Here is a 24,650-nt window from a genome sequence, read left to right as displayed (position 1 = left end):
AGATATGCTAACAGAAAGGTAACAATTCAAATAATATTGACTATTTCATGTTTTCTTTATACACCAGATCTCGAACATTCTTCATAATTTATCCAATCCTTACAAATATATCAGTCGGAGCATTTTTAGGTCAAAGTAAAGCTGAAGGTTGATTTTTGCTGACCAGGTCACCCTGGTTGCATCTAACCAATGAGAACGTTGGAACAATATACAGACAAAGGCGTGTTTGCCGCCCGTGAAGCAGGTTTCAGTGCCCGTCCTTTTGCTATGATGTCCCTCTGAAGGCATGAGCTGAATATAAGACAGACACTGCTGCAGACCGCAGAATTCTTACGGAATACCACTTTTCTCTTTTTCACATTATTAATCTATCTGATGACACTAGAAATACTGATGAACGCAGGCGTTGGTTTGAAGATTTTCAATAAACAAAACAAAAGATCATCCTCAGGTTTAGTGTCGACCAAGACCACCTCAGATTGGTGAAGAAAATCAGGTTTAGGATCAAACATCAACATCCTGTGTTTAAAGGTATTGTTAAGAGAAACAGAAATATAAAAACTAAACATTTCTACCATTTCCAGGGTTGCAAAAGACAACTGGCAACAGCACGAATTGAAATATATTGAAACCTGACATTACAGTAGCTGTGCGTCAGACATTTGGGAGTGTATTGTATAGTGTAGCTGCTCCCCCTTCGTTTCCAAGTTTGCTGCTTGTCTCCTTTTTAAGAAGGCCGTGGCACTTCGCCCACACACAACAGAAAGCCCTGGGATGCCCCACACCTAGACATGATCGTGCAATAGGGAGGGTAAGCATTAAACATGAAAGGGACAGACTTTTAATGTGTTCAAACAACTCTCTGAGCAGACATTAGGTATTAATGTAATATGGTGATGTCATTAGGTAGATGAAGTAAAGCCTGTTTTATGAATCTCTAAGCCTCAGCGAGGAAAATGGGGGTCAAAGGGTTTGAGGACGTTGCATTAAAATTGACTCTTGATGAAAGGTTTTGAGCAATGATTTGTATGTTCCCATTGAGCTGGTTTGGACATGGTAAAGCGTGGCAGGCATGGCCCAGTGCCAGTTTCAAGGTAAACCAAGCTTTGAAAAAATGTAGTATCAAAACGGCAAAAAACATTTTTTAATCATACTATTCCTACAGTTTAAATTTATTTTACTGAAATGCCAAAGTGAACAGTCCCCACCTGCTGCTGTGAACTGCTGGTTAGCTTGCTGAAAGAACATCCACAACAGGTTTTCCTCGCTTATAAAAGGGAAACGACAGATCTAACACGTTTGAACTAAATTCGTATAGACATGGGCCAGTTTAGTTTTATACATTTATGGCTCAAAATCTATAATATTCTAATAAGGTGGCAGAGAAGGCACCTCAGTGACTGGAGTTTTCGCCATTGCCCTTTCCCCATGTGAGAAATCAGGAAATGCTACTTTACTTAATGTTCCCTGGACCAGAACTTAAGAAGGTGACACGCATCTAGTTTCTATGCTCCTTGGCTCTAGAACTAACTCTCAGAAAACCCAAGATGTGCAGAACCTGTTGGTTCCTTTAAATCAAGACATAAAACATTTTGTTTGCAGCAGCTTTTGATAAAATAATTAAATAAACTAATGAACTGTTAGTTTATTTTACTCCTTTAATATCTGCATTTAACATCTTTTTTATGCAAAGCTTTTATGATTTGATTTATGTTTGTTTTGCCTTTGATGTCCTTTTAATGCAATTTGGATTGCCTTTTGTATGAATGGTGATATATAAATAAATTTGTCTAAGCTTTGCCTTAGTTGAGACATGTCTGTTAATAATTACGTTTATACAGTATCATTTATAAATGTAATCATTATCACTATATTTAGGAATGCACCCATAATGCTGATTTGGGCCAATGTTAATATTTTTGATATTGCTCCAGATAAACATCCCCCACAATCTTGTGGTGGTGTTCTAACATACTCTACCATCTAACATACTCCGATACCAATGTTAATGCCGATATATTGTGCTTCAATGGTTATATTAGGTATGTATTTAGGAAAAAAATAAGCAAATTCTATTGTTTTTACACTGGAGAGGTGGGGTCAGATTTGATTGCAACTTTGGAAACAGTCTTTATCCCATTAAAACTAAACTGAGACAGAAAACGATTTCACGTGCATAAAAATCCATACAATCAAAAAGAAAGGAGCTGAAAACACAGAAAGCAGAGCTAATGACTACTGACTGGATGCAATCTGCTGGGTTTCCTTAGATAGAAAAGCTTTTGTCCAATTTGAATAAATAACTGAATCTGACTGCACTGTTCAATGGTTACGATTAATTGGAATGTATGTACCTGACTTTTGTGAAGTGCCTTGAGACGACATGTGTTGTGAATTGGAACTATATAAATAAACTGAATTGAATTGAATTGATGTAATACGGCAAGCTGGAGCTATGTGTGTTACAAATGTAAGACGCAGCACAGTCAGACAGGTTGTGGTACGGGCCTCTTATTAAACATGCTAGGAGCATTTCGCTCTAAATCCAAGGATTCAAACAGCACAACCCTCCTTAAAATTTCAGCAGCCAAATCAAAACACCTTGAATGCCTCGATAATAGTCTGCGGCACTGAAAACCAAAGACAAACAAATCAGTAACTAGGGAAGTGCGTAGAAAGCCTAATTATACAGCAAGGTGAAAAAGGAACACATGGATAAACTGATGATTCATTCAAATGTTTCACAGCCTGCAGCAGGAACCTTCTATAAACCTCTGTGGGCAAACAGACCAACATGTTTGGAAAATCATTACGAGAGACGGAACAAGTTAACTGGCAAGAACTTACATTCAGGGACAGACTGGTGCCATTTACGGGGAAAAAAAAGTCAGGAAAGCAAGCAGAAACTCTGAGACCTGCAGCACAGTCAATGGAAGTTTATATGATTAAAGTTACAGTTTATTTTTGGCAGTGATACGGACTTTTGAGCTGTTAATCAACAGGCATTTCCAAAATATTAAAAAGGTACATTTGCTTCTCCTTGGAAGCCTGTAAAAGAGTACCATTCTAACAAAAGTATTCACAGCCCATTTCACTTTTTGCCACCTTAAAACAACAAACAATATATTTTTTTTAGGTTGTATGTGATAGACCACCAGAAAGTACTATATAATTGTAAAGCAGAATGAGGTGGATGCATGGTTTTCAATTTTTTACAAATAAAAATGTGAGACATATGCAGAGGCATTCTGCCCCCTTCACTCTTAAACCCCTAAACAAAATCCAGTGCAACCAATGCATTTAGAAGTCACCTAATAGAGTCCACCTTTGTGTAATTTACTTTTAGTATTAATGCAGCTGTTCTGTGAAGGCCTCAGAGGTTTTTTAAAGAACATCTGGAGGAGCAGCAGAGATGCAAAAAGATGCTAAAATTAAAGAATCTGTTTCCATGACAACTGTTAGTTGGACACTCCAAAATCTGGCCTTTATGGAGGAGTGGCAAGAAGAACGCCCATTTGAAGTTTGCTGTAAACCATGTAAAAGACAGAGCAAACATGTGGAAGACTGTGCTGTGGTGAGATGTTTACGAGTGAACATTTTGCCTAGATGCAAAACTACATGTGGCGCAAAAGTAAAAACTACACATCACCCTTAGCACATTGCCCTATAGCAAAACATGGAGGTAGCAGCATCATGCTCTGGGGGTATGCATCTGCAGCAAGGATGAACAGGGAAGCTGGTCAGAGATTATGGGAAGATGGATGGAGCTAAATACCGGACAATCTTGCAGGAAAACACGTAAAACGCTGCAATAGACTTGAGACTGGGGCAGAGGTTCAACTTCCAACAGGATTACAACCTTAAACACATGAGCTACAATAATAATTTGGATTAAAGTATATTCATGTGTCAGAATGGCCCAGTCAAAGTCCAGACATATAAATCAAACTGAGAATCTGTGGGAAGGCATATGTTACTGTTCATAGAACTTTCCAATCTGACTGAGGTTGAGCTTTTCTCCAAAGAATAAACGGGCAAGGATTTAAGATGGTGATCTAATACATAACCCCAAAAAACTGCAGCTGTAACTGCGACAAAAGGTATTAAACTGCACCATGTCACAGGTTACTGGAAAGAGTGTTTCAGTTTGAATTCCAGCATTTCCTACTTTATGTCAAAGACAGGAATGAGACAACTCAGCGTAGAGACTAAACACTTGTTGCTCCCTTATTATCAAGACAGGCGGCATGTCTTTAACAATGTTTTACCTGCGAATAATAAAACCCGGAAATTCAAACCTGCAAGGCTCACGCTGCGTACTGTACCCCAAGAAAATGGCTGCTCTGTCTGGAGCGGAGTACATCTAACATGCAAAACATCTGCAGGTATGTAGAGCTTCACGTCATCATACAGCTCACTCCTATGTGCGAGGCTGTGATGTCAGTGTTAACCAATCACCAGATTAAAGCTTTGTATCACAAAAACACGCAGAGGATTTCCAATTTGATCGACTGAACTCAAATAAAACATTCAAACAAGTGCTCTGCTTTCGCTTCACCATATTCACCACTGATACTCCTGGCTGTGAAAATCCTGAGCAAAGTGTGAGAACTGAGAAGCTGGTGCCACATGGGGAAAAATGCCCACAACGCCGCCGTCTGTCTGAAGGTTCCACCTTGTGCCGCAGCCCTGTCTCGATCTGACATCTGTGACGGATCACGACTGGCAAACTAATAAACAGAGATGTTTGACAGCTCAGTGTGAGCCCACACTGATTTATGAAGAACACAAGGGATCAGGCTGGAGTCAGACCTGACATAATGGCTCTGCAGCACAATCAGCGCTTAACACGAGCTATTTTCCTTGTTATTTATCCAGTTGTTGAACTAAAGTAGAACAGAGAAACCCGTCCATCAGGAAGCCTTGCAAACATTTGTTTCTAAGAATAGGAGAAAGTCATGCTGATTAACAAGCACAGTTTCTACTTCTACTTGGATGGTTGCCGACATAGACTAGATTAGATGCTGGTTATCAATTAAGTGTATTTAACATTAGAAAAAACGACTTATGGAAAATCAGCAGCTCTTTTTTATCTGAAAAGAACCATTTCACTGCCCATATTGATATGGTTTTAACCAGGAAGGCTGTTATGGCCAATAACCGATATTTACTGATGATATATATACTGTAAATATTTCCATACCCTTTCGACATGTGAAAAATCGACCACAGAACAGACATTGCTTCTGTGCTTCAGCTAAACACCCCACAGTCCTGGGCTGCATCACTATGACGTGATTGAACATATACCACATGGCCTACCCCTTCCCATCTCCTTCCTGAAACACACACACAGAAGGCAACAAGACCTAAAAACAAACATTGGTCATTAAAATGGACCTGGTTTTACTTATGGGACGGATGCAACATCGGCCAATACCAATACCCAAACATTGTGCATCCCTGGCAAAAAACATGACAGGGAGCTTCGATTCCCCACTTTTGAAGTATAGGAAAGGCATGTGATGTGAAAGTCTTCAGCATTTCTTAAACTGCTCATTGAATTAGGTGAAAGTCCAAGGTGGTAAAATAGTGTTGAAGTTGTGTTACCTTTGAGTTTTTGAGTTGATGATAATTTTCCATACCCAAATACATGCTCTAAATCATTTCCTTATTATTTCCTTTAAACGTTTGCACGATTTAACAAATATTTGCCATGATGTTTTAAAGTTTTAACCGTGAATTCTATTGTTTATTGATTTTACTATGTCCTTAGAGGCAGATGCTGACAAAGGGTCTCACCTCTACAGAGAAACGCTGCTGTTGCTGCTGCTGGAGCAAGATTTCAGTCTCATGGTTGCTGTTGGTACTCTGGCGGGGAAGAGTCTGCAGGTACACCTGGGACATCATGGGCTGCACCGTGGCCTGCTGCATCATGGGCTGCATCATGGCCTGCTGCATCATGGGCTGCATCATGGCCTGCTGCATCATGGGCTGCATCCTGGCCTGCAGCATCCTGGCCTGCTGCATCATGGGCTGCATCATGGCCTGCTGCATCATGGGCTGCTGCATCATGACGTAGGACTGCTGGGGCAAGGACTGCTGTACCGGAACCATGTACCTCATCGACTCGTAGGACCCGTTCACCGTAGTGACCGGCAGCCCAGTTGAGACCGAAGACACCTGTGTGAGCGGAGACACCGGTGACACCTGTGTGAGCGGAGACACCGGTGACACCTGTGTGAGCGGAGACACCGGAGACATTGACCTAGTGGTGAACATCTGCGTGGCCACCGGCTCGGGTGTCAGCGTTCTGTACGTCCGAACCTGCTGGGTCGTGTGGACAGACATGTTGACTCAAAACGGAGCAGCTCAGGCCGAGAGGAAAACCACAGCAGCGGCAGCAGAAAGCTTGGAGAGTCCACGAAGTCGAGAAGAAAAACAAACAAAAAACACGCAGGATTCTCAGATCGCCTCCGTGGTTGTCTGTCAGTAGAAAAGCGATCCTCCACAGGCTGATTTCCTGCTCATCTGGAAAACTGCAGAGGAAAGTCCGGTTGGAGGAGTGACTTGTGAAGGATAAAACCTGAGGGAGGAGCTCTGCTGCTCTGAATGCAAATTGTGTGAAAGGTGGGAGGGCTCAGAGACACATTTTACTGTCAACCCCAGCGCACAACTTCAGACATGTTGGTCTAATTATTGCCACCGCCCTGAAACACTGTTTTTGAAGGGTGTGACTCCATTTTCCTTCCCTAACTGGAAAAAAAACCTGCATCAGAGGCTAAGCACATAACAGCATGTTATTTTCTTTACCCCCTCTCAATCCCGGAAGTGAAATAACGAACTCACATCAAAAGTCACAAACAGAAACTGCAAATAGACAGAAAACTTATCAGTGGTGGTGAAAAATAAACCTGCACAATGTGATTCAGCCGCTAGGTGGATACAAAAACCAGTTAATGATTATTGAATATCGCATTTTTTCCCAACAAAACCCACTAATATTAATATTTATTATTTTGTAATTCATCAGAAACATTAATATCTAGAAATATCTATCTAAGATAGATAGATAGATAGATAGATAGATAGATAGATAGATAGATAGATAGATAGATAGATAGATAGATAGATAGATAGATAGATAGATAGATAGATAGATAGATAGATAGATAGATAAAAATCCAACTTTTTGTTTTCTTGTAAATATGTATATGTATTTTACAAAGTACCATTGGTGCTACTTTGGTGCTACTTTAGTGGTACTAAAGTAGCACCAAAGTAGTGGCTTGTTTGTTCCATGTTACAGTTCTTCAGCAGGGTCACACATATATACTTATACTCACACCAACAGGTGACAGCTGCCAGTATCTTGATAACTCCACTCCATTTCCATAAAACTATACTTGATGAGGATTTTAATAATTGCTTATTATTTTGAGGAGTAGTATCAATTTATATTTAGATGACTAAAGAACAATCAAGGTAATCTAAAATGTATCAAAAATTTTATTCTTAACTGATTCTTTTGTCTTGATCCTTACTGTTTTGTGTTTCCTATACAGCTGATGTTTAGTTTAAAGGTTTCCTATTGAAGCAACTTAAAGGTTTTGTGTGTTTTGTATCTCAAGTTATGAAAAAATACAACCAGATTTCAACATTAAACTCCGGTACAGACTCTTCTGGAACTTTCAAAATAAATTGCATTTAACTGACTTCCAGCAACTGAGGAAATGGGGGTAGCAGCAGACCTCCCATGATGCCACTGTCTGAATAAGAGCACCCCCTCTCCAACAAGCCGACCTCTTCCACACTGGTGTTCATGGGATAGGAGGGAGACAAAGCACGCTGATGTCTCTTTGTTGGCAAACAAACATAAACTCTTCAACTGGATCCAAGGGTGTCATAAGATCATGCGATCATATGCACAATATAAGTAGAAATGAATCACTGTCTGCGTATCTGGTGATTTTCATTCATGAACGGGGTAATCAAGGTACAAGCATTGCTTGACTGTTCTCTCTGAGGCCTGCAGAAGCAAACGGGTTCTCAGAGAAGTCCCTGCAGAGACGCTGTCTCTACAAGCCGAGTGAAGCGGTTTCCTTGCCTGAGAGGAGGACAAACAATGGAGGCCGCATCACCGTGGTAACGTGCAGTGTGGTTGATGGACACAACGAGCCATCTTTCATCCACAGCTACGGAAGTTAGCTGGAAGCTAACAGTTTGTTGACTAGACGTTTCTTCAAACTTCATCGTCGCTTGGACAACGTTCCTCACCACAGTTCATGAGGTTAAGTGTTTGGGCAGAATAATATAGATGTGATTTAGATTAAAATGATCTAAACATTTTTCATTTTATGAAGTTTGGTTTTGTTTGTGTTGAACTCAGCTATCTTGGTGCTAGCAGAATATCTGCAGCACACATGCTCAGGTTGTGTTCTTTGTGTGTTTTTAAAGTTAAGACAAACTTTATTTAAAGGTATGTGTTTGTTTCTGGTGCTAAGCTATCAGCTTCTTTTGTTAGCTCAACGGCTAACCGGTAAGAACACGTGCTTGTTCCTAAAGAGTATTTAACAGAAAGGTTGTTAGTTTTCAAGATAGTGAATAATAGTCCCTAAACAATACTTTACTAAATTTGATAACTAAATAAACACCATTAAGCCCCATTTCTCCAGAAAGATTTGTCTCTTTTCCAAAATACTCCCTTAATAATATTTCTTTAAACATTATTTCAATAAATAAAGGCAGTTAATTAGACACCATTGAGAATTAGTCATCCAGAAGGTTGGTTTTATTCAGCAGATCATTCTTTAAAACATTATTTTATTAAATAATATTTTATCTGATCTTGCATTGTGAAGGGTGGTCTAAAGGTATGCTGATTATTTCCTAAGTTAGTTCCAAGACTAACTTAACTTCACTTCCAGATTCTTCAAGATAATCATTGGTTCTCAAACATGAACATTGCATGGTAATGTTGCATCACTCTTTTTGGTCATGATTTCTAATCATCTTTAATCAACTTGTTTATATTGTACATAGCCCATTAGTCTTCGTTATTCTTTAATTCTGCTTGGTAGTTTAGTTGGATTGTTTTAGCATAGTAAAGAGTTTGTTGATTGAAATATGTTTGACTTTGAGTTGACTTATTTTTGTTAATAAATTCTTGTATTTTAAGAAATTGTGTGAATTCATTCCATATATGTGCAGAGTTTATGCTGTTCAATAATGTCAGAGCTCGTCTCACACCTTTCTATTTTGTCCTTAATACCATCGCCTTACTGGGTTGGTATTCACAGGACAACCCTTAACAGACTGAAATATTATTTGATAAAATATTAAAATAGTAATATTAAATATTAAATAATATTCTCAGATTCATAATCCCAACAAAAAACAATCTTAATATGATTGTAAAAACTGATTATAGGGGACATATCATCAGAATCAGAATCAGAAAAGCTTTATTGCCAAGTACGTTTATGGACATACAAGGAATTTGTTTTGGCGTAGTCGGTGCAATACAATACAAATTAAACAGTATAAACATATCTACAATATAATATAAATATATGTGCACAGTTTTAAGTGAGTGAGAGTAAGTATAGAGCAGTATAAGATGCAAGAGCAATACAACAGTGCAGGTGATCATTGTGCAAGTATGGCAGTGCAAGTAAAGCAGGAGTCCAAGCTGAGCGTTAATGTAACGCATAGAGTTACAGGTTACAGGTGTCCTGTCAGCAAAAACAGGGGGGGTGTGGGGGAAAGGGAGAGTGTCAGGGTGGTTTCCGGGCTTTGTTAACCAGGCTGGTGGCAGATGGGAAAAAACAGTTCTTGTGGCGTGAGGTTTTGGTCCGGATGGACCGCAGCCTCCTGCCAGAGGGGAGAGTCTCAAAGAGTCTGTGACCAGGGTGGGAGGGATCAGCCAGAGTCTTCCCTGCCCGCTTCAGGGTCCTGGAGGTGTACAGTTCCTGGAGCGACAGTAGACTGCAGCCAATCACCTTCTCAGCAGACCGAATGACACGCTGCAGCCTGCCCTTATCCTTGGCTGTAGCAGCGGCGTACCAGATGGTGATGGAGGAGGTGAGGATGGACTCAATGATGGCTTTGTAGAAGTGCACCATCATAGTCTTTGGCAGGTTGAATTTCTTCAGCTGACGCAGGAAGAACATCCTCTGCTGGGCTTTCTTGATGAGGGAGCTGATGTTTGGCTCCCACTTGAGATCCTGGGAGATGATGGTTCCCAGGAAGCGGAAAGATTCCACAGTGTCAATTGTGGAGTCACAGAGGGTGATGGGGGCAGGTGGGGCTGGGTTCTGCCTGAAGTCCACAACCATCTCCACTGTCTTTAGAGCAGATCATGCTTTTAAATACTTCCTTTTCACCCTTAAATCATTCCATTGTGGTGTATATAAAGTGGAGCTGCAATGCTTTGGTCTGAGCTCCTAGCTATTGAAGCTCCATTGCTCCTCTTTTACCCCTCTTCTGAGGTGCGTCTGAGAGCAACTCGTATTGGTGCTGTTGCTTTAAATGTTACTGAGGCACTTCACACCCTGCCCCCATCGAGGTCTAAGAGCACTGAACTTTAACCCATTCGGCCATTTTTGTAGTTTTAAAACAATTACCTAGCTCCGCAGAAACAACACAAAAATGGCAAAAACAATGCAAAACTGTTAATGTAATAATACTATTCAAAACACAGCATGGTTCTGTCCTCAACGAGCTAATAGCAGCATACAGCGCTAACATAAGCAGAAGCCACAATGCTACTGCAATCAGAACCAAGGCATATCAACACACAATAAATTCATGTCTAAAATAAAGTTTTTTGTCATTTTAGCATTATTTTCAGCTTTGCTGTATCCGTCTTTTCCATAGAAAGGGGTAACTGACCCCTTAATCAGATGAAGTCTTTTAGCAAATCCTTCTTAATACTGGTGGAGGTTGCTGAAGGCACTTGTCCTTGAAGTGGGGGAAATAGGATTGTCCCCACTAATGTGGGAACATTTCCATGAAAATTTTATTTAACCAGGCACTTCAAAGAGGTTCTGTTGCTGAGGGACGATGTAATAAATTGTGTGGGTTAATACACCTGACAACCAAACCGAATTTATCCTCTTTCAGAGTAGCATTCTTGAGCTTGGACTAAATCGCAGTGAGACATAAATATGGCGGATATGCGAAATTGATCAGCCGGACGTCCATGACCTTATTTAGCTGTTCCGCAGCGAATACTGATGATAGAGAAAACTGAACGGACTGAAAAATATGACCCAAACAGAATATAAAGATATCTACACAGCACCCGGAGAGACTAAATTCAACATTTCTGCACTCCTAAAGTAGGAGTGCAGAAAAGTGGAATTTACTCAACAAAATGTATTTAAAGGCTAAATAGGTGGATTTTGCATGATATATCCCCTTTAAAGGTCAAGCCACAACATGGAATCACAAAGCTTTGAAATGGCTTTTCTAACACTTTCCAGACTGATAGATGTCAGTGACTTTGTTTCTTGTTTGTTGTTGAAGTAAATGTTGCTTTTTCTGATGTTTTATTTTACTTTATGTTGTTGCCCCTTTATGTTGACTGGTTCTATTTAAGTGATTTCTTGATTCTATGAGTCAACCAGCAATCAGACTTCAGTGTGGCAAACGAAACTGGTTAAAACAAGATTAATTACAGTTAATTAATCATTAAACAAGAGGGAGATTTTACTTTCCCATAGGACTAGGCTGTTTTAGGTACTAAGTCATCATTTGAAAATGTTATCTTTGTCTGTGGTCTGTATTGCAAATGCTTTTTCACAGCATTGTAAAACTATTTGCACACACATATAACTTTCTAAGATGTTTGTGTTACATGAACTCTTTTAAAAATGTCGTCAAAATGAATACTTGTAATAATTTGCTAATTAATTCATATCCTATATGTCTTCATATAGAGCAGTTTACCATTTTATTATCAATTTTCTGGCAAACACGTAAAAGACACGCATACATATTTTGTTTTCTCGCGATGTTTTACGAGATCAACCAAACCTGCAGTGATGAGGAAGCTTTTCCCGCTAGACACACAATAATGGCTACTTCCCAGTTGCCCTGTTGTTCGAGTCTACGAGTCGAAACTGGAGTTTTAACGACGTTTCCGTCTTTGCTTTGATACATCTGTTACTCCAGGTGAGAGAAAACGGGACAGAAAGCGTCTAAACACCGCTTTCAGACATTTAGCTGTTCGGCGTCTTTACAATTTAATGCACAGGCTGGCGGAGGTTCCGCTATTCTCTGCGCAAAGCAACCACAAAGCTGCTATCAGAAGCGACTTTTTAAACATAATATTGCTGTAAAAGGTCAGCAGTTGGCCTTGTAAGGCTTTGGCAGTTATTCTTCATTTTTGGATTAGATAAAATATGGTTATCGTGTCTGATTTTACTGTTTTAGCGGATGCTTCCTAGAAGCTAGCGACTGGCATTATGTTAACGTCAAATTGACTCATCTCAGCTGCTTTAGACGGAATATAAATTTAAAACTGATTTTTAACGGGCGTCCTAAAGCAGTCATGGTGATGCTTCTTCTTTTGAGTGCCGTCTGGTTGTCGTATTCTAATGCGGCTAACCCTGTCGGAACCTTCACCTAAACCCGCCGGTTGGTTGTTTTTCTGTGTCGAATATTTAATTTCTTTTAGCAACTATAGGTCCTAAAGGTGTCTATTATGTCTGTGAGTGTATGCGTAGCTCCGATTATAATTTATTGTGCCGTTTTAGCTTACAAATATTAGCTTTGAAGGCTTCTTGAAGCAAACGTGATGTTTTTAGCCCGAGGTGCGCCTGGCTGCAGTGGTCCTGTTTTATAACAGCACAAGCTTCCCTTGTGATGTCGTGCTTTATTGGATCTGTTAACTGTAATCAGTGTTGCTATGATGGGTTTCACCCCTTTCTTTACACGCAAACACTCTGCCTGAAGGAATGGGACCATTTGGATGCATGCAAACCAGTGATTGTTCGGTGCAAAACCAGTGCTTTTTCTGTGGGCTGGAAGAGCCACCAAAATAAGTGGTGCCTAATGAATAAACACTTAGTTTTTACAGGCAGATACTGGATAATTATACTATACAACAACCCTTAAATATTTTACTGAAGTTAAAAACCACCGAACAAGAATGGAAGCAACAAGTATGAAAGACCTGTGGATCAAAATAAAATGGGCAATTTAGATGTAAGATTGTATCATATTTTGGCGAATTTAGTGTGACAACGAAAAATGATTTACTACTTCTGTGCCGTCTTTCTAGGTAACAGTATAGCTGTGCATGCCACTGCAGCCAGAGCCCAACAAACACAAATACTGCTCTTAGAAAATAAACCTATTTTAAATCAGGATTCTTCAGGACACCAGTTACAAAGTGTGCTTTTTTTTTTTCCATCTCTAAACTGCTCATAGCCACACTAACCATATTTTCTAATATATTCAAATTTATTGATGCTCTCATGGAACTAAATGGCAACTGGTAGGTATGAAAGATGAGGACTACCTCAGAGCCTCTAATAACACTGATCACTTGGCTTATGATAACAACACTTACGTCCTTGGGTGTGTTTTAGATGGTCCCACTGTTTGCAAAGCAGATCCTTGACATGCCATCACTGCTCCGCATGTTTACCAGAACATGTGCTAATTGGACCAGTCCTTCTGCCAGTGAGGACATTTTGCATTCAACGTACTAAACTTTGATCTAATCGTTTAAAAGAGAAGAAACTAACCTGAAAATCAGCCTTGTTTGAAGGGATTGAGGCGAGTTAAAACATTTACACGGTATTTTATGTTTATATGGAGATTGGGGCTGCATGCCATTAGGAAAGCCAGTCAGTCATCATTGTCAGTCATTTTCTACCACTTCTTCCATAATGGGTCGCAGGGGTAACATTTTGTTGAGCAAAATCTTTGCATCAAGGCTATTGGAAGGCCATCCAACTAGCCAAATATATTATTTCTATTCAAAGCATTAATGCACGTCCCTTAAACTATATAACAACCTACCAAATGTTCCAAGCAGTTTGTAGCAATTTAGTTATTGCCCTCATTTTTTTCTAAAGAGGTCAGACACTTAATCTTTGCTTTTACGGTTTATTTGGTAAAACCATTTTTGACCAGTCCTCGGTTTTAAATGCAGACTCTGTCCTTTTGTCTGATTTGTGTGCCGAGGCTGAGCTGGGACAGAGGAAACTCATTTCCACTTCCTCCATCTGCTTTCTTAGTGTTTTTCTATATTAAGTGATAGTTAGCATGGAGATTGTGTTAATGGAATAGCTTACTTTTGTTCTCTGCTGTCTCCTCAGTTGTCAGTGGCATTGGTGCTCATCCAGAATGCATTGCCAGAGGCGTCTGTGTTCATCTGACAGACCGATATAACCATTACCTCCACTCCTTCTAGCCCAAACCAGAGCAACCAAACAGGAAGGTAGGAGTCTTACACACAATATCTCTGCAGATTTTCTCAATTAGACAAGTCAATTCCAACAAAAGAAGATCAATAGTATGTTAACGACTGTTTGATTACTAAATTAGTTGACGATTATTTCAATAATCGATTAATCACAATTAATCGGATTAAGTGTTTCAGCCCTTCTATGATAGACCTAAATCCTATAGAGAACCTGTGAGGTGAGCTGAGGAGACGGTAGCTTAGGAACCTGGTCTCTGAACAACATAGAGAGCTTGTAGAAAGGTCAACGATCCCTGTCTCTGAATTCTCCAACCTGGTAAAATGTTATAGGAAAATGCAGCAGAGGTGTTAATAATTGTCACCAGCAATGTTTTTTTAACTAACTATACTTAAATAAATGGCTGTTTTTCAGGTGTAAGATTGTACTGCTGTAACAAATACTGACGTTTCTTATTAATTGATCTGCTTCTCATTCTACTTATTATAAGCCTGTTTTGTCATATTTCTGTTTAGAAATCAAACAGCTGAAGCTTCTCACTCTGTTTTCCTTTTATTCCTTTCAGGTTCTCCTCTGAGTGAACTTGATTATCATCTGACTGCAGTTATGGCTGGTTCTGGTGACTTACCAGGTGAGTATTAGGTTAGGATAGCAGTCGGTTCTTTTTCTGAAAGCTTTAAATTGACTTATCATAAGGTCTGTTTGAGTAGCTTTAGTTTTAAAAAGTAAAATTTAACAAATGCTAAACAGAAGGCTTATTTAATCGTCTATAATGAGAACAGGAAATATTTAAATCATGGAACATTATAAAAGATGTGAGTCGGATATGAGGCATAAAAAACAAAAATGAATTAGAAAAACAAGTTTTTAATTGACTGCACTTGACGCCTTCACTCTGTGACCTTCAGAGAGACTCTCCACCGGTCGTTCACTCCTCTGTTCATATTTGTAGCTGCTGGCTGCAGGAATATTCTGACCCTAACCTGAACAGAACCAAAGTCCTTCGGTCAGTCACTTTGCTGTCAGAAATACCGGCTCAGACTGCATCTTCTAAACATGGCGACTGGTTCAATGCCTTATGGAAACCTACAGCTGCAGGTGGAGACGAGAAAAACTAACTCTTAGGTTTATTCTACTGCGACTGAACAATATTTATGTCCCAGAACCTGGGAACGTATACATGTCACCATATATATTTAATAATTCCACTTTAAATTGTTCTGCAGTCTGCGCAACTAATAAATCGAGCTAAATGATGAGTTTTTAGAAGGATAACGTCTTTCAGCTGTTCTCCATGTCAGGAACATTAAACGAAATATTCTGTGTGCACAAAGATGTAGAGACATCATTTCTATGTTGGACTTTTCTAAACTTCACTTTATTTCATCCATTGAATGTCTGAAAGTTTTGTTAAATTATTTTTATAGAACAAAGTGATTAAAAAAAGGATTGTAGCACTTCTTGCATTTTCCAGTTATTTTGAATACATTCATTTAAAATCTAGAAAAAAAGTCATATATATTTTAAGATTTTATTGTCTTAGAATTATTTTAAATATATTTATTTTTAAATAAACCAATGCAAAGACACGAATCTTTTACATAAAAATAAAAATCTTTTCAGAAAATAAATGAAATCCTTCTTATGAATTTCTTTGTCAGTGACACATGTCCGGTCAGTTCAGGTCCGTGAAGCCCAGGCTTATTCAGTCTGCTTGTTTTTATTTCATATTTTGTTGCTCTGGTTTCAGCTTAGCTAAATCAAGAAAATATACATTTTTCTATTTGTCTTTCTTCAAGTGGTTTTCCTTTCAAATGATTCCATTCCTTTAAATAATTCATTTCTTTATTTAAAACGACTCCAAGCATGGAAGACTGCCTTCAGATAGCCAGGTTGCTTCAGTGAAATATCCTTAGTTATCCTGAAGCTAAAGTGATAACACTGTCACTTAACTGCCTTTCTCTCCTAGATGAAGCCTCGAAAGGAGCTACCACCATTAATGTTTTACTTTTCCGTCCCATAGAAAGTACTCCTGGATCAGTGCTTCTGTGTTCTCTTTGTGTCTCTGCTCTGTTCTATCAAGCCCCCAGTGGGTCGTGGCAGATGGCCGCTCACACTGAGCCTGGTTCTGGTTCTGCTGGAGGTTTCTTCCTGTTAAAAGGGAGTTTTCCTCTCTACTGTGGCTACATGCTCATCCAGGAGGAGTGAATGCTGCAAGTCACTGACTGGATGCAATCTAAAAAAACGTTTTAACCAGTTTGAATATTAAACTGAACTGTTCAGTTGGGATCAGTGTGAATGTATGCACCTGACTTGAAATCTCAAGGCACTTTACAAAGTCAATTCACTCAAACCATACAGTTTTCATGTGTTGTGAATTAGCGCTATAGAAATAAAACTGATTGAATTGAAGAGGGTAACATGTTAACTTTTACCCTGGCTGTGTCTGCAGCCATCGAGGGTTGTGGGATGGGCGGGATGAAACTTCCAGTTGGAATGACTCGACGGGCCCTCAGCTATGACGATAATCTGGAGGCCCCCATGTCCACACCGCCCCACGACATCAGCATCAACAACCTGTGGAGGCGGCCCATAATACCGGAGAGGAAGTTCTCACAGCTGGCTGAGGTAAATGCACAGCAAAACACGGTTTCCATTTTCACACCTATTATTAGCCGAGAGCAGGATAGTCTCCTTGCGGTTCTGCAGATACTTCTGGTCTAATTGTTTTCCCTTACAGGAGGATGAAGGTGGTCCAGCCAAACAGGCTGCAGTGCAGGACGGTGCCCTCTTCAAGGCACCAGCTGTGGTGAAAACTAAGGCTTCATCCATCATCATGAATTCTCTCATCACCAGTATGTTAGAGCTCCTGATCTACATAACGAACCTTTTTAATTAGGGAGAAAAGTTCTCCATGTTGTCTGAATGGCTTGTGTAAAAAGCATCAGTGCATTTCTCTGGAGGTAATCAATTCTTGATATGAAAGCCTGTAGTGATTAATAACTGTCCACCCTCAGAGCAAACTCAGGAAAGTATGTACAAGTTTGAGCAGACAGCAGGACTCACCGACACCAGTTACACTCCACACAAAGGTCTGACAGCTGAGGAGACAAGACACCACCACCGCATGCCTGAGTCCCTCCAGGTGAGATTAACACGTTGGCAATAAAACGGTGACCAGATTCTCAAAGGCAACCAATAGTCTAATTAGTAAATGGTCTACCTCTGTAATTTTGGTTTGTTAGGACATTTATGAACAGACAGCACCATGGAGACCAAGAAACACAGCAGATGGTCTAGAATGAAGGTGTAGAGAAGTTTAAAGCAGGTTTAGGTTCTAAAACAACATCCCAAGCTGTAAACGTCTAACAGACGACTGTTCAATCCATCAACCGATCATGGAAATGGTATGGGACAGCTGCTAACCTACCATAACATGACCCTCCACTGTGCAGGGAGAGCATTAATCAGAGAAGCAGCTAGGAGTCCTATGGTAACTCTGGAGGAGTGGCAGAAATCCACAGCTCAGGTGGGAGGATCTGTTGACAGAATAACTGCTACTTATGAACTCCACAAACTCGAGCTTACTGAAAGAGTGGCAAGAAGATTTATTTATTTTTTAATCTATTAGAAATCAGTTTCCATCAAATCATGAAGGAGATACAGAAAACATGTGGCCTACATGCAAAACACCATGACTTCAGACATCTCCCTGTAACATGCCGTTAGCTGCATGATGCTGTCGCTCTATAATGGTGACTACATCATTCTCTGGTGATGCTTTTCTTCAGCAGTTACAGAAAGGCTGGTCAGAGTTGATGGGAAGATCGGTGGAGCTAATTACAGCACAATATGGAAGAAAAGCTGGTAGAGGCTGCAGAAGCCTCGAGACTGGGGTAGAAATCGCCTCCCAGGAGCACAACAGCCCTAACCATACAGCCAGAGATACTGTGGAATGGTTTAGATCCAAGCATATTCATGTGTTTAGAATGGCCTAGTTAAAGTTCACACCTAAATCAAATTTAGAAACTGAAAAGACCTGCAAAATGGCTCTCCACTGAGTGTAAGATCTCTTTTTTAATCTTAAGCTGATGGATACCTCACAGATCTAGAAGTTTTAATTATAACAGAAGCTTTTTGTGCAGAGCATCAATATGGAGACTGAAAGGAAATGCATGCCACCCTTCTCAGATTATTTATTCAAAGAATTTTGAAAACACAGTTATGCTCTTCTTGTTGCTGCTGTCATAAACTCCAAATCATTTTCCAAAAATATCCCAATAAAGAAAATGTGGAAAAGTCCAAAGGGTATAAGTGCGTTTACAAGGCTCTGTATTGGATGTACCTGTGTTTCTTAAAAGAGCTGTTCATTTTTATAATAAATACGTCCAAACTGGCCTTTCTGTGTTTGTTTAGAAACTGCACATCCAAAGCCTGGAGGCCAGAGAAGAAAAGAGCTCCTCTGCCCAGTCGACTCCATCAAACACGCCCCACAGCTCGCCTAAACTACAACGCAGGTACACGTGCAGAAGGTTCTGGCGGTCGGAATCCTGTTTCAGCTCGTCTGTGTTGCCTAAATATAGGACGTAAAGCAAGCATGCTGTTTGTGTTTGTGTGCAGGGGCTGGTTCGGCAGTACGAGCTCAGAGATCAGCATCAGCTCCTCTAACAGCAGCGTGGACATGGGAGGAGGAGGAGGAGTTCCTGGAGAGCCAGTGGCGGGTGGTGCGGTTGAACGCTGGGGCGTGTTTGGGCCACGGCTGCCTGTCCAGAGTTCAACCCCTGATTTGGGATCAGACGGTTCTGCTGCAGGTAATGGCTTTTCCCTTTTATATGTAAGCCTCAGCAATTTTTTAAATATGAGCAAAAACAAGAATTTCAACAACACAAACTTTTATTCAGCATTAAAAAAAATGACCCCAACTCAGAATGCGACATTAAAAACTTCAGCATGTGTGATCCATTTAGCAGCCGACTGAGGTTCCGTCCCAGGCCAACAGTCACATTGTGGATTTGGATTAAAGAATGAAAACACGGAAGAACACTCACCCTGAGCCTCTTCTCTCATTGGCTTCTGGACAGAGTGACGCAGAACTTCTCACATAAAAACAGCAGAGAAAGCTGCTCAGGAACTGCTGTTAGATGTTAACATGGAATGGTTCTCACTGAACTGGAGACCTTTAAAATCTTTTTTCCAGGATGACTCTCGGTAGGTTGCCCCAGACACATGAATTTCATCAAGCTAGAAGAATTGTTCTGTTTGGGTTTAAAATAATCTGACACCTGATGTCTTTTTATCTTCCTGAGGTCATCTTAAGGGATCTGCGAAGATCTGTGTTTTTTTTTTCAAATTGGCTTGAGACTTAAATCAATTTAAAAACGTTTAATTGCAGCAAAAAACTAAGCAAATGGAAGTGAGTAATAACATAACTGAAAAATAGTAGGATTTAAAATAAGACAACATTTTGTCTTTTCATAAATCATTTCCCAGGTTTACAGAGAGATGGATCCTGGTCTGCTCCTCTTAGTACAGTCTCCAGATTATTTGGAGTCCTGGGTCCTCTCTAATGCTCTCTGTTCTTCTGTTCACCTCAGAGGTTTTCTATAGGATAGATCTCTGTAGACTGAGATTGACTTTGTGTTTGCTGAACAGTTTGTCTTGATTTGGCCAGATGCTTTGGATCGTTACACTCCTGAAAGCCATACTGATGATCCATTTTAATTTGATGCTCTCGTAACAAGATGCTGAGATACCTTTGGAAGAGGAAAAAGGCCCAGAGCATCACTCAATCACACTTTACAGTGGGTGTTGGATACTTTTCATTATCCTTTGTTTAACGACAGACCAACGTGGAGTGATTGTTGCAGAAATGCTCACTCTCTTCATGTCCAACGGAGTTCCAGTTTAAGTCCCAGTAGCGTTCAGCAAACTGCACATTTGTTTGTAATTGTAGAACAAAGAAGGCTTTTTTTTCTGGCATTATTCCCATACCACCAATCAGCATGTAGATGGCATCCAGTGGTTGTTATGGAAACGTTGTGACTCCAGGATCATTGATGTATATTACCGGACTGGACATCACGTGACTACATTCAAGTACACAACACTGGTTCTTTCTGAAGGCCAATAAAGTTCTCTGAGTAGAATGACATGTTGCCCTGATGGTTTGACTGGAAGTGAGATGTATTTGACATAATATTTTCTAGATTTATTTGGAAATTACATTTTAAGTGATGTACACAGGTATGCCATGAAAACTAGAAGATTGTTTAAAATACTTCAAACATTTTACCTGGTTAAATAAGATAATACAAGGATTTCAATTTCAGCTTTTTTTTTTAGCATTAAACAGATTTTTTTTTCCAGATTTTGTTTATTAACCATATTCTAAAATTTGCAATATTCATTGTAAAACTTAACATTTGTTTTGGCCCACTTTTGTTCCTCAAAGTGAAACTAACCTCCTCATTAAGTTCGTCCTGCTGGAGAGGCTATGCTAGCGTTTTCACTCTTCACCACCAGTGTTCATCTTACCTGCTTCCTTACTATTTACAGCGTATTAATTTACCACACCTTGTTGCATCGACGGCAAAATCCAGCATCGAGACCAGAAACCAACAAACTGTGATACAATAATTACAACTATGCAGCTTGAGCTGATAAAAACAATTAACATGGTAATCTTTGTACCACAGTAGGTATATCTGTCAACATTATAATGCACAGTTCCCAACCTGCTTATAGATTTAGGTTTAGGGAGAGGACATACAGGTCCTTCTCAAAATATTAGCATATTGTGATAAAGTTCATTATTTTCCATAATGTCATGATGAAAATTTAACATTCATATATTTTAGATTCATTGCACACTAACTGAAATATTTCAGGTCTTTTATTGTCTTAATACGGATGATTTTGGCATACAGCTCATGAAAACCCAAAATTCCTATCTCACAAAATTAGCATATCATTAAAAGGGTCTCTAAACGAGCTATGAACCTAATCATCTGAATCAACGAGTTAACTCTAAACACCTGTAAAAGACTCCTGAGGCCTTTAAAACTCCCAGCCTGGTTCATCACTCAAAACCCCAATCATGGGTAAGACTGCCGACCTGACTGTTGTCCAGAAGGCCACTATTGACACCCTCAAGCAAGAGGGTAAGACACAGAAAGACATTTCTGAACGAATAGGCTGTTCCCAGAGTGCTGTATCAAGGCACCTCAGTGGGAAGTCTGTGGGAAGGAAAAAGTGGCAGAAAATGCTGCACAATGAGAAGAGGTGACCGGACCCTGAGGAAGATTGTGGAGAAGGGCCGATTCCAGACCTTGGGGGACCTGCGGAAGCAGTGGACTGAGTCTGGAGTAGAAACATCCAGAGCCACCGTGCACAGGCGTGTGCAGGAAATGGGCTACAGGTGCCGCATTCCCCAGGTCAAGCCACTTTTGAACCAGAAACAGCGGCAGAAGCACCTGACGTGGGCTACAGAGAAGCAGCACTGGACTGTTGCTCAGTGGTCCAAAGTACTTTTTTCGGATGAAAGCAAATTCTGCATGTCATTCAGAAATCAAGGTGCCAGAGTCTGGAGGAAGACTGGGGAGAAGGAAATGCCAAAATGCCAGAAGTCCAGTGTCAAGTACCCACAGTCAGTGATGGTCTGGGGTGCCGTGTCAGCTGCTGGTGTTGGTCCACTGTGTTTTATCAAGGGCAGGGTCAATGCAGCTAGCTATCAGGAGATTTGGAGCACTTCATGCTTCCATCTGCTGAAAAGCTTTATGGAGATGAAGATTTCATTTTCAGCACGACCTGGCACCTGCTCACAGTGCCAAAACCACTGGTAAATGGTTTACTGACCATGGTATCACTGTGTTCAATTGGCCTGCCAACTCTCCTGACCTGAACCCCATAGAAAATCTGTGGGATATTGTGAAGAGAACGTTGAGAGACTCAAGACCCAACACTCTGGATGAGCTAAAGGCCGCTATCGAAGCATCCTGGGCCTCCATAAGACCTCAGCAGTGCCACAGGCTGATTGCCTCCATGCCACGCCGCATTGAAGCAGTCATTTCTGCCAAAGGATTCCTGACCAAGTATTGAGTGCATAACTGTACATGATTATTTGAAGGTTGACGTTTTTTGTATTAAAAACACTTTTCTTTTATTGGTCGGATGAAATATGCTAATTTTGTGAGATAGGAATTTTGGGTTTTCATGAGCTGTATGCCAAAATCATCCGTATTAAGACAATAAAAGACCTGAAGTATTTCAGTTAGTGTGCAATGAATCTAAAATATATGAATGTTAAATTTTCATCATGACATTATGGAAAATAATGAACTTTATCACAATATGCTAATATTTTAAGAAGGACCTGTATTTCTATGTATCATAACATCTGCAATTTTCTCAGCTTTAATTTGAGCCATGTTTGACAAAAAAGTTGAAATAAGGGTGCTACGACTGGTAGCATGCCACATCAGAACAGTTTGGTTTAATTGACATGACTCCATGCATAGCAGTAGCGGCTGCGTTCGGACATCGCTATCTATAACCGCTAACAGACGATGTCCAATCCAGTAATTTATATCGGTGTCCAGGATGCAGCTCTTCACTGCAGTTCTCTAGCTCGAGCTTTAGAGACTTTCATACCTGCCATACCACCCGGCTCACTGGGTGTGATTGTAAGATAACCTCTGACTAGTTTAAGGCCAGTAGATAGTTTTCTATCATTACTTGCTGGTTTATGAAGATTAACACACATCTGCTTGTCTTAAATGGCATGTTTTCTTGTGTTTCCCATCTTGAAGAGTGGCTTAAAGAGGTTTTAACCTGTGCGTAAAACAGGTTTTTTACCTTTTTAGTTTTGTGTAAGTCACTTTTAAAGAATTTTTTTTCAGTCTGGGATTATGCTACTGCGCTAAAAGATTCATTAAATTTAGCTTTTTATATATATCTAGCTGTGGCACCAATAAGTGAGGCCAGAACTGTAGCTGAAACATTTAATCTGTGACACCAGAGGCTGACTTGCAGCGTCTTCCCCCCCAGCAGGCTTTGCCATTCAGGCGTACCGTGGAGCCCAGAAACCGACCCCCATGGAGGTGATGAAGTCGCAGGCTACACGACTGGCTGACAACCCCCAGAGGGTGTCCCCGCCCAAAATGGAGATCCCCACGGTGGAGGGTCGGCGGCAGGGAGCGCGGCCACACAAGCTCAAACCCCGAGACATGAACATCCTGACACCCTCTGGCTTCTGAGACGATGACCTTCAAAGCTGCAAAGGTCCCATGAAATGGAAAAAGCTCCCGGTGTCCTGGCCAGGGTCCTTCATCTTACTGTCCAGTCCTTTAACGTTCAGGTTAAACTGTCTTCTCAACTTACATCCACGTGAACATCTCAGTTTGACCTTTCTCCAAAGAGAACGTTTGTTACAGCTTGTGCTCATTTCATGTTTAGGTTTACGTAAAATAAACTCTAGTCAGACTGAAGGGGCTTATAAACAGCCCCCTGGGTTAGATTTATTTATTTAGAAGCAAAACAAACTAAATTTAGTGAAATCCACAAGAGTCTGTAACTTGCTGTGTGAACTGGGACCAAAAATTAAACTGTATGTCAAACAAGTGTTTAGCTAAACCCCAGCTAAAGGTTTTTCTGGACAAAGCACTAAAGTTCAGACCATTCGGCAGCTCAAACTGGGTTTTATGTTAGAAATCAGCTAATGATGCATCTCTGTCTTCCCGCAGCTGTTCTTGCAGCACTTCTGTTATCGCATTTGTTCATATAATTATTAAACGCGTTGACTATTTTCTTTTCCTGCATGTTTTTGCTTAATGTTACCTTGTTTATCATGTTGAATATTTTCCCCCAACTTGTTTTTTTTTTTTTTTTTTGTAGCCAGGTATTGTCAAGAATTATGCAGAAAAATGCTCATAAAATCGTTAAATACCATAATATACTTTTTATTTCATTCTATTTCCATTGATATAAAATATGTCAGATTAGGGCCTCTGATCAAACCGAAATAACTCTGAGCGACCTTCTGTTGCTAGGTATTATGTATTTGAGTCACATTTCCTTCCAGTAATCTGAAAACTGTCAATTTAGATAGATTTCCTATTTTCTCTGAGTCCAAAACTACAAAGCTCTGAAATAGTCTTCACCCAATAGTGTCACTGAAGGATTTCCTGCATGCAACATTTATCATGATCTATTTTT

General features: G+C 40.1%; 2 protein-coding genes across 5 annotated transcripts in view; one reads left to right on the top strand and one right to left on the bottom strand.

The window, feature by feature from the left end:
- pof1b (POF1B actin binding protein) overlaps positions 1-6,943 on the bottom strand; it is a 55,398-nt gene extending 48,455 nt beyond the window's left edge. The window contains exon 1 of one of the 2 annotated variants that reach the window (XM_047379080.1): positions 5,803-6,943. In XM_047379080.1, the coding sequence (XP_047235036.1) occupies positions 5,803-6,351 (549 nt within the window). In that variant the 5' untranslated portion in view covers positions 6,352-6,943. The remainder of the gene's footprint in view (positions 1-5,802) is intronic. The other variant, XM_047379082.1, reaches the window with a different exon arrangement.
- A 5,079-nt stretch (positions 6,944-12,022) lies between these two features.
- On the top strand, positions 12,023-24,240 carry LOC124876544 (putative monooxygenase p33MONOX). 3 transcript variants are annotated; one of them, XM_047379430.1, is made up of 9 exons: positions 12,023-12,177; positions 14,334-14,455; positions 15,004-15,069; positions 16,891-17,066; positions 17,179-17,293; positions 17,456-17,583; positions 18,855-18,955; positions 19,059-19,249; positions 23,487-24,240. In XM_047379430.1, exons 3-9 carry the CDS (start codon positions 15,045-15,047, stop codon positions 23,690-23,692), a joined length of 942 nt encoding a protein of 313 aa, XP_047235386.1. In that variant the 5' UTR covers positions 12,023-12,177; positions 14,334-14,455; positions 15,004-15,044; the 3' UTR covers positions 23,693-24,240. The 3 variants fall into 3 exon arrangements, with proteins under 3 accessions (XP_047235386.1, XP_047235383.1, XP_047235384.1); XM_047379427.1 differs by having other exon boundaries at positions 23,484-24,240; XM_047379428.1 differs by lacking the exon at positions 12,023-12,177 and adding an exon at positions 12,545-12,642 and having other exon boundaries at positions 23,484-24,240.
- Positions 24,241-24,650: the final 410 nt, after the last annotated feature.

The sequence above is a fragment of the Girardinichthys multiradiatus genome, chromosome 11 (genome assembly GCF_021462225.1).
Source record: "Girardinichthys multiradiatus isolate DD_20200921_A chromosome 11, DD_fGirMul_XY1, whole genome shotgun sequence".
NCBI lineage: Eukaryota > Metazoa > Chordata > Actinopteri > Cyprinodontiformes > Goodeidae > Girardinichthys > Girardinichthys multiradiatus.
The sequence above is the reverse complement of the archived record's forward strand: the minus strand, read 5'-3'. Positions and strand labels throughout refer to the sequence as shown.